This window comes from Chiroxiphia lanceolata, chromosome 12 (assembly GCF_009829145.1).
Source record: "Chiroxiphia lanceolata isolate bChiLan1 chromosome 12, bChiLan1.pri, whole genome shotgun sequence".
NCBI classification, from domain to species: Eukaryota; Metazoa; Chordata; class Aves; order Passeriformes; family Pipridae; genus Chiroxiphia; species Chiroxiphia lanceolata.
In genome coordinates this window covers 21,106,029-21,118,696 of record NC_045648.1, presented here as the reverse complement: position 1 = coordinate 21,118,696, position 12,668 = coordinate 21,106,029, and the positions used below count along the sequence as shown (strand labels likewise).

The 12,668-nt window shown below is 37.4% G+C and overlaps 1 protein-coding gene across 4 annotated transcripts in view; it reads left to right on the top strand.

Moving 5' to 3' along the window:
• Positions 1-12,668, top strand: part of FAM189A1 (family with sequence similarity 189 member A1) — a 106,967-nt gene that overhangs the window by 72,297 nt on the left and 22,002 nt on the right. For all 4 annotated transcript variants that reach the window (XM_032699798.1, XM_032699797.1, XM_032699796.1 and 1 more), the window contains one exon: positions 6,467-6,574. In XM_032699798.1, coding sequence (XP_032555689.1) covers positions 6,467-6,574 — 108 coding nt within the window. The remainder of the gene's footprint in view (positions 1-6,466; positions 6,575-12,668) is intronic.

Here is a 12,668-nt window from a genome sequence, read left to right as displayed (position 1 = left end):
ACAGGTAACTGAAAATACTCCCTACACTCAAGTGTATTTCCCACACTAGATACCATCAGAAATAGAGCTTCACAGTGGGCTTTGCAGTCTGAAGAGTTGCACTACTTTTGCTTCCTCCAAAGTTGTTTTGTTCCTTGCTTGGGCAACAAGTGGACATGGTTGTAAACCTATTCTGTGGCTGAAAAGCTGCCTCTGTGAATGACTGGAATCTGTTTATTACATCCTTGTTATTTTGTGGAACCTTAGTCTTTCAGGAGTCTCCAACTCTCGTGTCTCCAATACTAAATTTATTGCAGACACCTGAGTTCAAAGACATGCAAACTCTCATGCAGGCAGAGCAAACCTTTTTGAGTTTACTTTTCTTAAGTAGCAGCTATGCACTGCTCCCTTAAAAATATAGTAAATATTTTAGATGCAGGTGAAATAAGGAATTATATTATACTTTCATACCTGAAATCTATCTTTTGAAGTGTTGTCCATGTCTCCATTTACAGTTCAATGTGTGTTTGAGACCTGTATGGTTCAGAATTGATTCTTGAGTCTTCTCTGTAGTAGAGCAGCTATTTTTTCCGGTGTTTTTCAGACATATCCAATGAGAACAACAGAAGTTATAATTTGAGTTAAAGGATTGTTGTCCTTGAATTCATGAATAAAAAAGGTACACTGACACTAATTTCATGGATGAAAAAGCTTTACTGCTCATTATGTCTTCTCAGGATACAGTAGTATGAGAAACGAAGCACCATAATTGAAGTCAATCAAGGAGAAAAGAAATCATCTCACAGAATTGCAGAAGTGAAGCTGGTTTTAGCCACTGATCGGTGTGGATGTTTAGATCCATGTGTTCAGGGCTACTGATTACACAGTGTTCTTTTTACACATCAGTGAGCTTATTTTGCTCCTTTTATTGTATATTGACTGAGGTCTCAAAAGTGCTAAGAACTTAAGAACCTTAAAGATTACAAACCTTTTATTTCCACAGGAAAATAATCTATTGAGCCAGCAAAATATGAGTGTGTTGTAAAGGGAGTTGCCAGTTCAGCTCCACAGACTGGAGCTCATAAGTAATGGATTTGTGCTATGTAACTTTTTTTTTTTGGTAATATGAACCTAAGGAACACATTTCAGAAAACATAATAAATAATTTAAATGTTGTAAGTAAATGTGGAGACAGAGGAGTAAGTGGGGACAAAAGGCAGTTATATGTACTTTATCTCCTTCTAGAGCAAAATACGTTTAAAAACAGTTTCTGAATTCTCTGTAAGCAGCACAGCTGATTAATTTTCTGAATAATACTTGACAGAGTGAATATTTTGTGGTAATAGTGGTTCATCTGTGTGGTAGGGTCAGTATTGAATGTCAGATTCCCTGGTTTGATGTTCATGCCTGTAACTTAACTGACAGTACAGTTCATTGCTATGATATGAAGAAGCAAGGGAGTGATTAAATATTTACCAATATCTTCATTTGAGTTGTGAATATGTCCAGAGATTCCTGTTTTAGTTTGACTTACTTGATGCTTCTGAAAGGCACCTGATTTTAGAGAGGATTCAGTTCTAAGTTTGTTTTCTAAGATGAAGGAACTCTGTGGGTATGGCCCACCATTAGAACCAATTGATTGTATTCCACTTTTGCTTTATATTTTTTGTGACAGGAGGTTCAAATTAGGTCTTGAAAGGCAGAATTTCAGAGGGGTGGACACACTTGCAGTGGGTGTTATTTGGTTATAAAGGACCCAGCTCTGCCACTGCTCCCATCACAAATGGAGGACTCATGCCATTGTCATTTTTCATTTTAGATTCTATCTCATTCCAGAGATTTTCTTTGCTTCTGTCAGGTGCTAACAGCTGTTTTAAATTGCTTTGTTAAATGATTGTTTCTGCAGTTGAGTTATCAAAGTGACAAATCAATCAGCAATTTTTTAACTTATTCCAGTTTAATACCATCTGACTGCCTTATCAGCGAGCAGTTTGATGGAAAACAAAGAAAATCTGTGTTAAGGAGAAATTGCTTTTTAACTATATTACAATATGTTTTTTTTCATATGATGTTCTTACCTAATTATATCCTAAAATTACATTTTTTTAATATGAAATAGTAAAAAAAGTATTTCAATTAAACATTGAGATTTTCAAATATACTCAGGTTTTGTATTCTGTAGGCTTTTCGGCTGCACATTTAGAGAACATAGATTTTTTTAATATATTTATATATTATTTTAATTCTGCTAATAAGGAAGAACTTTAAGGTGCAGTAGCAAAGAAATAGTGTCCAAAAAATAATACTGAAAACAGCTTAAATCAGGAAAAGAAAAACTAGATGTTCTCTCCTGAAGTTATGGGTGGACGTATGAATGAATGATAGTGTGAAGAAGATTTGAGAATCACAAGTATCCTCTGGAACAACAGCATAAGTCAAAGGTGTCTGTTACTATGGAGGGAAAACATGATGATACAGTTAATTTAGTAACTGTTTAACTGTAATAGGAATGGAATACTACAACCATGAAATCTTGATTTTTCACATATCAGTATTAAATTTTAATTCAGCTTTTGAGGTTTACTGAGAGACCTACTTGGGAAAATAACTGGCCACAGAGAAACAGCTCCCAGTGCTGTCTGCCTCCAGTGGGTATGTGTCTGGATGGATCTAGGCATGCTTCCAGGCAATTCTGACAGCTGCTTCCACTCTGGAGGGGATTTGTGTCCTCTGCAGTTAGAGTTGAGGTGTATCAAGAAGATTGTATACGTAACCTGTAGAAGAATAATTCTACCTAGTACCTTATACCTATCAGAGCATCAATTATCATATAAACATGCTGAAGAATCAGATTTTTGTTTTAAAAATACAAAAGTACCCAGAAAGTTCCATGTAAGACAAGATTGGTTCAGCCAGTTCTCAGGAGCAAAGAATCATATTTCATACCATTACAGATTCATGTGTTGTATTTTCTGATTAGTGTTGTTGGAGATGTCAGTCAAAAATATGTCACTAAATCTCCTTGATTTTGTGTTTAGTATAGATTTTCTGCTCCTTTAGACACCTATAAATGTAGCTGTCTGTGGCCAGGTGCTGTGGAGAATTAAGATTGTCCCTGTTGTGGTTACTGCTAAAGGACATGGTGTCCGTTGTGTTTCAGCTGCAATCTGTGGAAGCACCTCCACTGCCCCTCTGGTAGTGTTTGGCCATGGAGGGCTTTAGGTCTTAAAAGCCTGTTCCTGCTCATTTTTTGTCTGTAGTTGAATAAATGGGTGTCATGAATTACCTAATTATTTTTTCTACAGGGCACAGGAAGTAAATTCCTTGAAAATGGTAAAATGCCTGAGGCTGAATAATGTTTGCAGGGTGTGGGGGGGAGTGGGGAACAGAGGAGAAGGGATTGGTTGTGGGTTGATTCTTGTTTGAGTTGAAACAGATGTTAGGAAAAGAAGCCAAAACAAATAAAGAAGTACTATTGCTTTAAGAAATACCTACTGATGGTGAGGGTGCCACAGTCATTGCTCAGTTGTTACATTTTTGACTGATAGATGTCCGCTCCCTATGAATCTTTGAGATACATAAAATTCTGCATCAATGCATTTGAAACATCCTAGTTGTATCTTCATTTTCCAAAAGGTTGCATTGGGAACAATAACTTGTATGCTTCGTGTGAAAAGGGAGTGTGTGGAGAGAGGCTGTTCCTGTGGACAGTGATCCCTGCCCTGCATCGAACAATGATGCTGAACAGCAAACAGGGAGCAGTGACCCGAGGGAAAAGTCCCAAACCACAAAGGAGTTGTGATCATTGTGAGTGTCCAGCCTGGGACACTATTGCACCTCAGGGTGCTTGCAGAGTCTTACTTTGTGTCTTGTTTCATGACAGTTAGCAGGGAATAAAAATTAAAGCAGTCTGTTTGACACTGTCTTGAGAGGTTTTCTGGGATTACTGGTAAAGAAAAATAACTGAAAATGAAAACATTATTTGGTTTTACTCTGTGCTTTGCAGTATGTGAGGAAGTAATTATGGGGGGACATTTTGTCCTTTTTCTATCCACATAGAATGAAATGGGTTAGGTTTATTCCTTATTTTTTATAAATGAAAGATAAGTGTAATTGAAAATGAACCTTGCTTTTAGCTTTTCTCTGATAAAAACAGCTGTATCTTTATGATGTTGCTTCTATTCTTACCTAGTAGCAGGATGAAGAGGGTAGTATTTCCATAGGAAAGGATCTGGGGTTATGTTGGACAAAAGATGAATCACTGATGTGCTGTTGCAGAAAACCTCATTCACCACTGCAGGATGTGTAAGGGTGAGTGTAGCTTTTAAGGCGCTCGAAATAATCCTTATGCTACAGTCAGCATTTGCAAGGCCTTCAGTTGTGCCCAGTTTAGGATTCTGCATTTGAGGAAGAATGTGGACTAAGATGAGGTGAACCAAATGAAATTAATGAAAACAATCAGAGCCCTAGGAAGGTCATTTCACTTGAGGATTGGAGGAAATGAGGTTAATAGGTAATGAAGTAAAAGTGGAAAAGACTTAAAGAACTATAATAGAGTTTAGAGGTATAAAAGTCTGCTGTGTAATAGCCTGCTCTCAAAAGCTAGAGAAGAAAAGGAGCAATGATTTTCAGCTGTGAGATGGACATAAGGAGGACACGGATGGTAAAGATAATCATTGGAATAGTGGGATGAAGCTCTGGGATCTTAAGGAACAGATCAAAGAAACATCTGTCATGAGTGTTAGAGGCACAGTTGAGTCTGTCCCAAAGCATGTAAAGTTTTATGAGGGTCTTGGAGACACTTCAGATCCTAATTTGGAGCTTTGATGTAGATTTTATTATTTGGCATAAATGGTATTAAGTTATGCACTTAGATTAGCTAAATCTTTTGGATCTAAATGACTGTATTAAGCAATGAATGAAGTTTCTTACTGCCAGGAAATAGTCCTGTTTCTACCCTAGATCTTGTCTCTGCCTTGATGTTCTTTCTGTAGGTCTGCATATGAACATATGAACGTGTAGGGTTTCTTTTTGTGCCATGGTTAACTAACTGAATCTCTAGGGATCACCTTGCCTTTTACCTCCATTTGAATGCTCTAAGTGGATCTGTATGACTTTGTATTTGAATGAGTCCTCTGTATCACCTTCTGTATGTGAGTTAGAGATTGGCCCTTCCGGTGTTTGCTGTTGATGCTGATGATTCATTATTCCCTGGCTGAGGGGCTGGCCAACAAGACAAGACTGACCAGATCAGCAAGAGCAGATCTAGCTCAGTGTAAGCTATTAAATAACCGAAACTTGTTAGCCCATTTATTGCCTGCCTGGTTCCCATGGCTGGCATTTTCATCTCAAATGAAGGTCACTCGAGGAGCATGCAATTACAGTGGCAGGAGTAAATCTGCAGCTATCATTTTTTTCAGTATTGTTGGGAAAAAGCGAGCAGTGCATTGATTTTTATAGCATGGAAGGTATTTTATGCACTGGCAGTGACTGAAATACTCTTTTAAACTTAGATCCTACGGAATGTTCTTTACACGATGAGTGTTTTTACTTATGGTATTGTAACAATTTTGATTTTGTTTTTCATCTGTTCTCTCTGCTGCTTTTTCTCAAATGCTTTTACTGGCTGTTCAGAATACTAACTGAGCCACATAATTGCCACAAGTACAACAGCTATGCAATTGCTGTACAGGGATTGTAGCAGCTTTGAAATGTAGTCAGCATGCTAAATCAGTGTTTCTTTTCACTGGCTGTTGGGAAAGTAAATACAAATCCAGTGATTGGAAGAGAGATGAATGGTTTGTTTTTAATTATGCCATTGCTAAAAAAATGTTTCCATTTTAATTCAGATGTTTCTTTTATTTTATTCTACTTAGTAAACAAATGCTGTATGTTCTATTTTAAATGTCTTGGATTTTTTTAAAAAACATGGGCCATATGCCGTCGATTCATTAGCAGAAGGTGAATGCCCACGTGTAATCACCGCTTTTCTGTAAATCTAAAAATGTTTCAGATACCTGAAGTATCTGACACAGGATAACAGTCTCTATTTCATACTAAAGTTGATTTTTTTTTAACCCACAACTCCAAGTTGTAGATTTCAACTACTGAAAGCAATGATGTTTCTGTGTGGTGTTGTTTTTAATCAGATGTCTCCTTCATAGTATCTTTCTTGTGATGGCTGTAGCTTGGAGTCCACTGTGAAAGCAGTAATTTGTCTTTTCTTTTTGGGAACTGGTAATTGAATATCAATATTTCTGAGGAAATATCTAATAACAAAGAAGGGGAGGGAAGATAATTTTTTCTGTAACTGTTCTCTTTGCAGATTGCTTTAAAAAAATATTACAAGCTAAATGAGTTCTACACAGTTATTTGAGACCACATTAATTGATAGCAGTTGACAGTGATTATTATCACATTCCTAAAAACTTTGTGTCCTTCGTGTCCCGGAGTGGAGAGATGATATTCTACTGCCTGTCTCTTGCAGGACCTGTTGTTCAGTGTGTGCGCTCTCAATATCATCTCCACCATTGTCTGTGCTTTGGCAACAGCAATGTGTTGCATGCAGATGGTTTCTTCTGATCTTCTGCAAATGGTGAGTATGTTTCAGTGACAGCACAGGATATTGTCCAACATAACATGGTGTCCTTATCTGTCTCTATTCATTTGCACCTACTCTTTGCTTGTAAACTTAAGCCTATTTGTGTGTCTTTTTGTGCTGTTAGAACGTGTGTGCACGTGGGTGTATTTTTTTATCTGCATATATCTGTATAATATAGCATATAGATGTATACAGTATGAATAACTGCTGTGTTTTAAATGTTTATGTATTATGTTAGAGGGTTTTAATCAGGATTTTGCAATTGGGAGGATGTTATTTTTGTTAATGAGGTTATTAACAAGGTTCACTTATATATGCACATTAAATTTTCTCTCATTACTTGTATATTATCTCCAGTTTCCTCACTATCCAGTACCATTACTTAGCTCTGAGATATTAGTTTTCACTACTAGCTTGATGTGAGAATTCTAGAGAACGAGATGTATAAGTTCAAACCTGGAACTTTTCACGGCCCTGTGCCAATAACAATATTTTCATAAGGAAAACATATTCAGCTTCAGAGTAGCACTTGTGTTCAAAACAAGAGGGAAAAGGATCATTAGTCTTCTGCATAGTCAACTGCATCCCAGGATACTCTCTTGTTTTGGTTGGACAAAGACAGCTTTCCTATCCCAAATGAGTACTGGAATTTGCAAGGTTTCAATGTGATGTTGAGACACAAAAAAAGAAAAAAAATTTAAAAACCTTTGTATTTTGCAGTCCAGCTATACTGCTTCTAACCTCTCGCTATTGCTGGCTAATCTAGGAAATCATCCTGTTTAGTAAGTGAGGGCAAGCACACAAACCTGATAGCAGTCATTTGTGCATCAAGTATTTTAAAAGTTTGCATAGATGGAAGACTGGCCCAGCAAATTGTCTTCAAACCACTTAAACAACACAGAAAGGTTGTATGACCTACCATGAAGGCATGTGATTGCTTTAAAAATAAATAAATAAATAAACAAATATAAATACAGTAGGTGCCACGGATATTGATTTAAGTGCATGAGTCACAGAGATAAGACTGTCCTTTCTGGACAAGTGTTCCAGTCCCTGGGTTACAAACTCAGTTAAAGAATATCTTTGGTCTGTGATCTGGTGTTTGCTTCATATAGTAATGGATATAGCAAGTTAAGCACATGTGTCTATATAACGACTACAAATACTGCATAAATGCATTTTTTCTTATAGCACTCCGTGTGTGCATATTGTGCATGTTGGTAGAGACTTGTAAATGGTGCTTATTTAATAACTTTGGTCTGAATATCAAACGATTGACAAAATCGTTTCAGCTGATGACACACTGTACTTTAAATGTTAAAGGATTTTTTTCATATTCTGGGTATTTTTTCTTTTCATACAATCTCCCCCTCCATGATATTTGCTGCAAGAATGCCCATTGACTGAAGAACTTTTTCACCTTGCAGTGATGATGAGGAGATGAAGAGATCATCACACCTTCAAAAATACGTCCGGTGTAAAATGGTAGCAGTGATCCAGAATTGTAGCCATATATATCCCAGGAATCTTAACCTACATTTACTTTAATGGTATTTAGCAGTGTAAGAGGAATAAAAATGTATAGATAACAATGAACCAAAAACAATGTTAAATGCTTCTGAGGGACATATGCAAGAAGCAGTAATCTCAGTAGGAAGTCGAATTCCTTAAAAGCACATTATTTTTCTCTCTGCCACCTCATTCTTGATGTCTTTTAAACTCTTTCTTTACCACCTGGCATTATGTTCATTTCCTTTTGCTTCCCATGCTTTGTCCTTCCAGCTTTTTTTCTTCCTGCTTAGTTGTCCATGCTCCCACCCTTTCAGCTCCATTGACAAGAATTTTCTTCCCTCTCCACAGAAGAAGGAAAATATGTATATATCTTTCTGCTCAATCCCAGTCTTCTCTTGTTTCTCAGTTTTTCCCTTTCTTTTTTCAGGTTGCTGAGCCAGATTCCTACCAGGCCTAAGTGAGCGTAACTTCCCTGGGGCTACGCTGACTTAGACCAGCTGAGATTTGACCTGAAGATTTCTTTTTCTTTCACTATTTTCAGCCTGTTGTCCCATGACCTGCATTTCCCTTTTGCTCTACTGCACCCAGAAATCTGATTGACTTCCTTTTTCTTGCTTGTTAATGCTCAATTTGTGCTTTTCCCTGTCGCTTTTCCCTGATATGTGCATCTTCTCTTAGCTCGGTTGTACCATGCTGGAAATTTAAGACAAGCAGCAGCAAAAGATACCACCCCCTTAGATGAAAAAGTTTTAATTATTCTGCTGATACTTTTACTCTTGTTCTACAGTATTCAAGAGCTATGAAGGCTCTCCTGTAGCAAAAGCAAGAAGAACCAATGGGGAACATCCTCCTTGGCCATCGCTGGGTTATTGTTAGAGCGTCAGTTCTGTGGGTCACGTGCTGTGTTAGTGTTCTTGGCTCAGAATTTAATCAGTTAGGATGGTGAATTTTTGCAAATGTCAAACAATTTCAATTTATTGCTTAGCAGCATAAATTAGGTGTATAATACAGTCTCAAGGAAATCTACACCAGTGATTCTGTGAGTACATGCTTTGTTGCTGAGTTTTGCATACAGTGAGGGTCTGATTCATACAGGCAAGCTGACAGTGTTTTATTGGAAACTACTATCTTCTGACATACTGATCTGTAGTAAAAATGTCCTAAAAATGTAAACACAAGCTCTCCATTAGTAAGCACCGATTAAATTTTCCAATGAATTCAAAAAGGGGGTTTTGGTTTAAAAACAATTATACCTAACAAACCTTTGGTTTCAAGTGTTAAGGAAAAAATACTGCAAAATATTGCAAACTATTTTTTTTGCTTTACATTTTATTTTATATTTTATTCTAGATTGTTCCTTATTTACCTTGACTGTTTCAGAAAGTATCCCAAATTTTTCACTTCATTTTAACCTTTCTCACTGTGTTGCTCAGGCCAAAAAACCCATACCAATTGTACTAAAGGTGCAAGAGTAAGCAATACCATAGTTAAATATTGAAATAGCATTTGTTACATGTTTCACGAGACAGTTTAAGGCTGCACTGCATTACAGAACTTCCCAGAATTGTTTATTCTATGTACACACCCCTCCAGGAAATAAATGTGAATCAAATGAGATTATATCAAGGTTCTGTAATGTGAAGAAACCTCTCTTAATAACCAGACTGTCACTTCCATGATATTTCATTTGTTGCCTAAGGCAGTTTCAGTTTGCATTTTGTCTGATGAATGGCTACTGCAAAAATGCACCCTGCTTTCTTCAAAAGGTAGCTGCCTGAACTGAACAAATAAATACAAGAAATGATGCCCACTGTGGCCAAGCTAAATCATGAAGTAGTACACCTATTCCACTCCTCCTTCCACTCCACATATGTTCATACAGTACTTATCCTAGAAGTACTGGCACTGATGTAATTGAGTGTGTTCTGATTTTATCATCATCACTGTTAGTAGCTGTTCATGTTATTTGATACCTAAAACCATCTGTTATTTTGTAAAAGAAATAAGGTAATGATGACACATGCAAGCTGTAACATTTAATTACTGTTTTCATCAGTCATAATGATAATTCAGCATGTGATTAACTTAATAGGCTCTAGTTAATATTTCTACTCAAACACCTCACATAAAGCACCTCTACATGAGGATAACGTCTTGCTGGTATTGTTTAACCCTCACATGCTGGTGAAATAGTAATAAACCCTTCAGGGTGAAGCTTCACATTAAGTGAGAATTGATTGTACATTATTACATATTATTATTTAATCTAGTTACATCAAAACCTAAATATTAGGGGGTTTTGGCACAAAGTTCACTTACAAGTACTGTAAAGCCCAGAGGACAGTGCCTTTAGAAATGTGCATTGCGAATTATGTACATCCATAGAAAGATCCTAAATGTAAATATGGTTGGGTAAATATTCCCTTCACATCCACCACAAATAAAATGGTAAAATGTAAACCTTTGGTTCAGGAAAGCTTTTGACATCTTTAACAAATGTGCCATTTTTTATTAAACATTTTTTGGTAGAATAAGTGTATTTAATATTTAAGACTATTTAAAATATGGTCACTACTTTGAGAACGATTGTGTTGTCACAGACCAATCCCCCTGAGACTAGAGAGCTAATGGTTTGTGATGGTTGTAGGAACAGCAACTGGAAACAATGGAGCACAAAAATTTGAATCTATTTGCCTTATCAAAATACCTACAGTGTTGCAATTTCCCTTTAAGATCAGGGACAAATTAGAAGAGTCAACAATGGTCCTTCTATTCTTGCAGACAGTTAGAAGCTACATTTCCCTTTAGGAGATACTGATTCCAGTGTTTCAGAAAAGGAAAACAGCAACCTGTCCAGGAGGAGGACAGTTAATTGAAGACAGAATTATAGACCCGAGTGTATTGCAAAGAGCATCTACTCAAGATAACATGCCAATATTTAATTATATGGAATTAGAAATTTTTATTTCCTATTCTCAAGAATTAGCAGATTTTTATAAATGATATATAGAGACTGAAATGAAAATAATGAATTTAGAGTCTCCAAAGGATGCATTTCGAAGTTATACAGTACATTTATTAAATGTGATATAGAAGGCAGAGGTAATTACATGCAGATATGGGAAAGACTCCAGATAAGAAGTTTCCCTCAGAGCGCTAGTCGTGTACTGACGTGTGGCACTTGCTGGTTTAGATAAGTCATAATTGCTGAGCAGTGAATCCCAGCGGTGTCATTTCCATGGGCCAGTAGTGCTGATCAGCTGCAGGATACGTGGACTAGAGAATGTCTGTTGATGTTCGGGGGGGTGTCCCATGTCTGGGAATACTGATGAAGAGTTCCTAATATCACAGACCTTGAGCAGAAGGATGTACACATGGTACCACATGAGTAACTGTTTCATTAGAGAATTGTATTTACAGGTCTTACCTGCTGTTTGTTCAGCTCCTTAGCTGGGCTCCTTCATCAGCTCTTACTTCAATGTACTCAAAATATTCAGAACATAAATAATAAACTCCAATCATTCTGGTCACTTCAGTGACCGACTTTTAGATGACCTGTCAGTGAAGAGCTCGATATTCGGTCTGGCAAAAAGAGAATGAGTTTTCCAATCTTATTCGTCTCTATCTATCTAATGGTGTTCATTTCACCTTGAAGAGTTAAACGCTGGGCACAGAGCTGTGTAATTGTGCCCAGCACTGCCTTCCTCGCTGGGAAGGGGCAGCTGCAGTGCCTTGCTGCAGGCTGGAAGGGGCAGAGGGGTCACTGGTGTCCAGCCCGCGGCATTCTCTGTGTGCAGTTCTCAGTGCTATAGTACACGGACCTGGGAGCAAACCTACCTTTTCAAAAAACTTTTGCCTCTTCTGGAAGTGGGGTACTTCTAACATTTGTGTTTCTGATTCTCTGCTTGCTAACAACTTGCTGCTGAGAACTAACTTCTGTTTTGAATAAGAATTGGGTACAGAACCACAGTGTTTTACAGCATTCTTGTTTGCTCTGCTGCAACCAGATGTTTTATCCTTCCCTCATAACTGCAAACCAAATAACAAAATAAGTGGTCCTCATTATCATAACTGTTTAAATAAGGCTGTTCCACTCCTTCCAAGTTAGAGGTGCCCAATTAAAACACAGAGAATTCCGTGTGCAATGTGTGCACTACATTAAACATCACTTAGCATGTGCTCCAATCTGTGTAACGACCTCTTGGGTATCAGACGTGTTTCACAGACTACAGTAAGGCCCTCTTTTGACCAAGGATGAGAGGACACCTGCGTGAGTGTAATAGTTTGAATGCCAAGCTTCAGACACAAGATTAGTGATTTCCTAAAAGAAGAGCATGAATTCTAGATCTGTATTTCATTGCCTGTGAGATTTCTGAAAGCTCTCAGCGTCCAACAGCTCCAGGAGGTCAACAGAAATGGTGGAGTCTCTCACATTTCCAGAGCTGGGGGCTTTCTATTTATGCCTAGTAAATATGTTTGTGATATTAATTGGTAACTACAAAGTTTTGCAAAGCTTTTAACACTGTTGGGTATTTAGTGTTTACCAGTGGTGGTGTTTGCTGTTTATCCTTGTCTG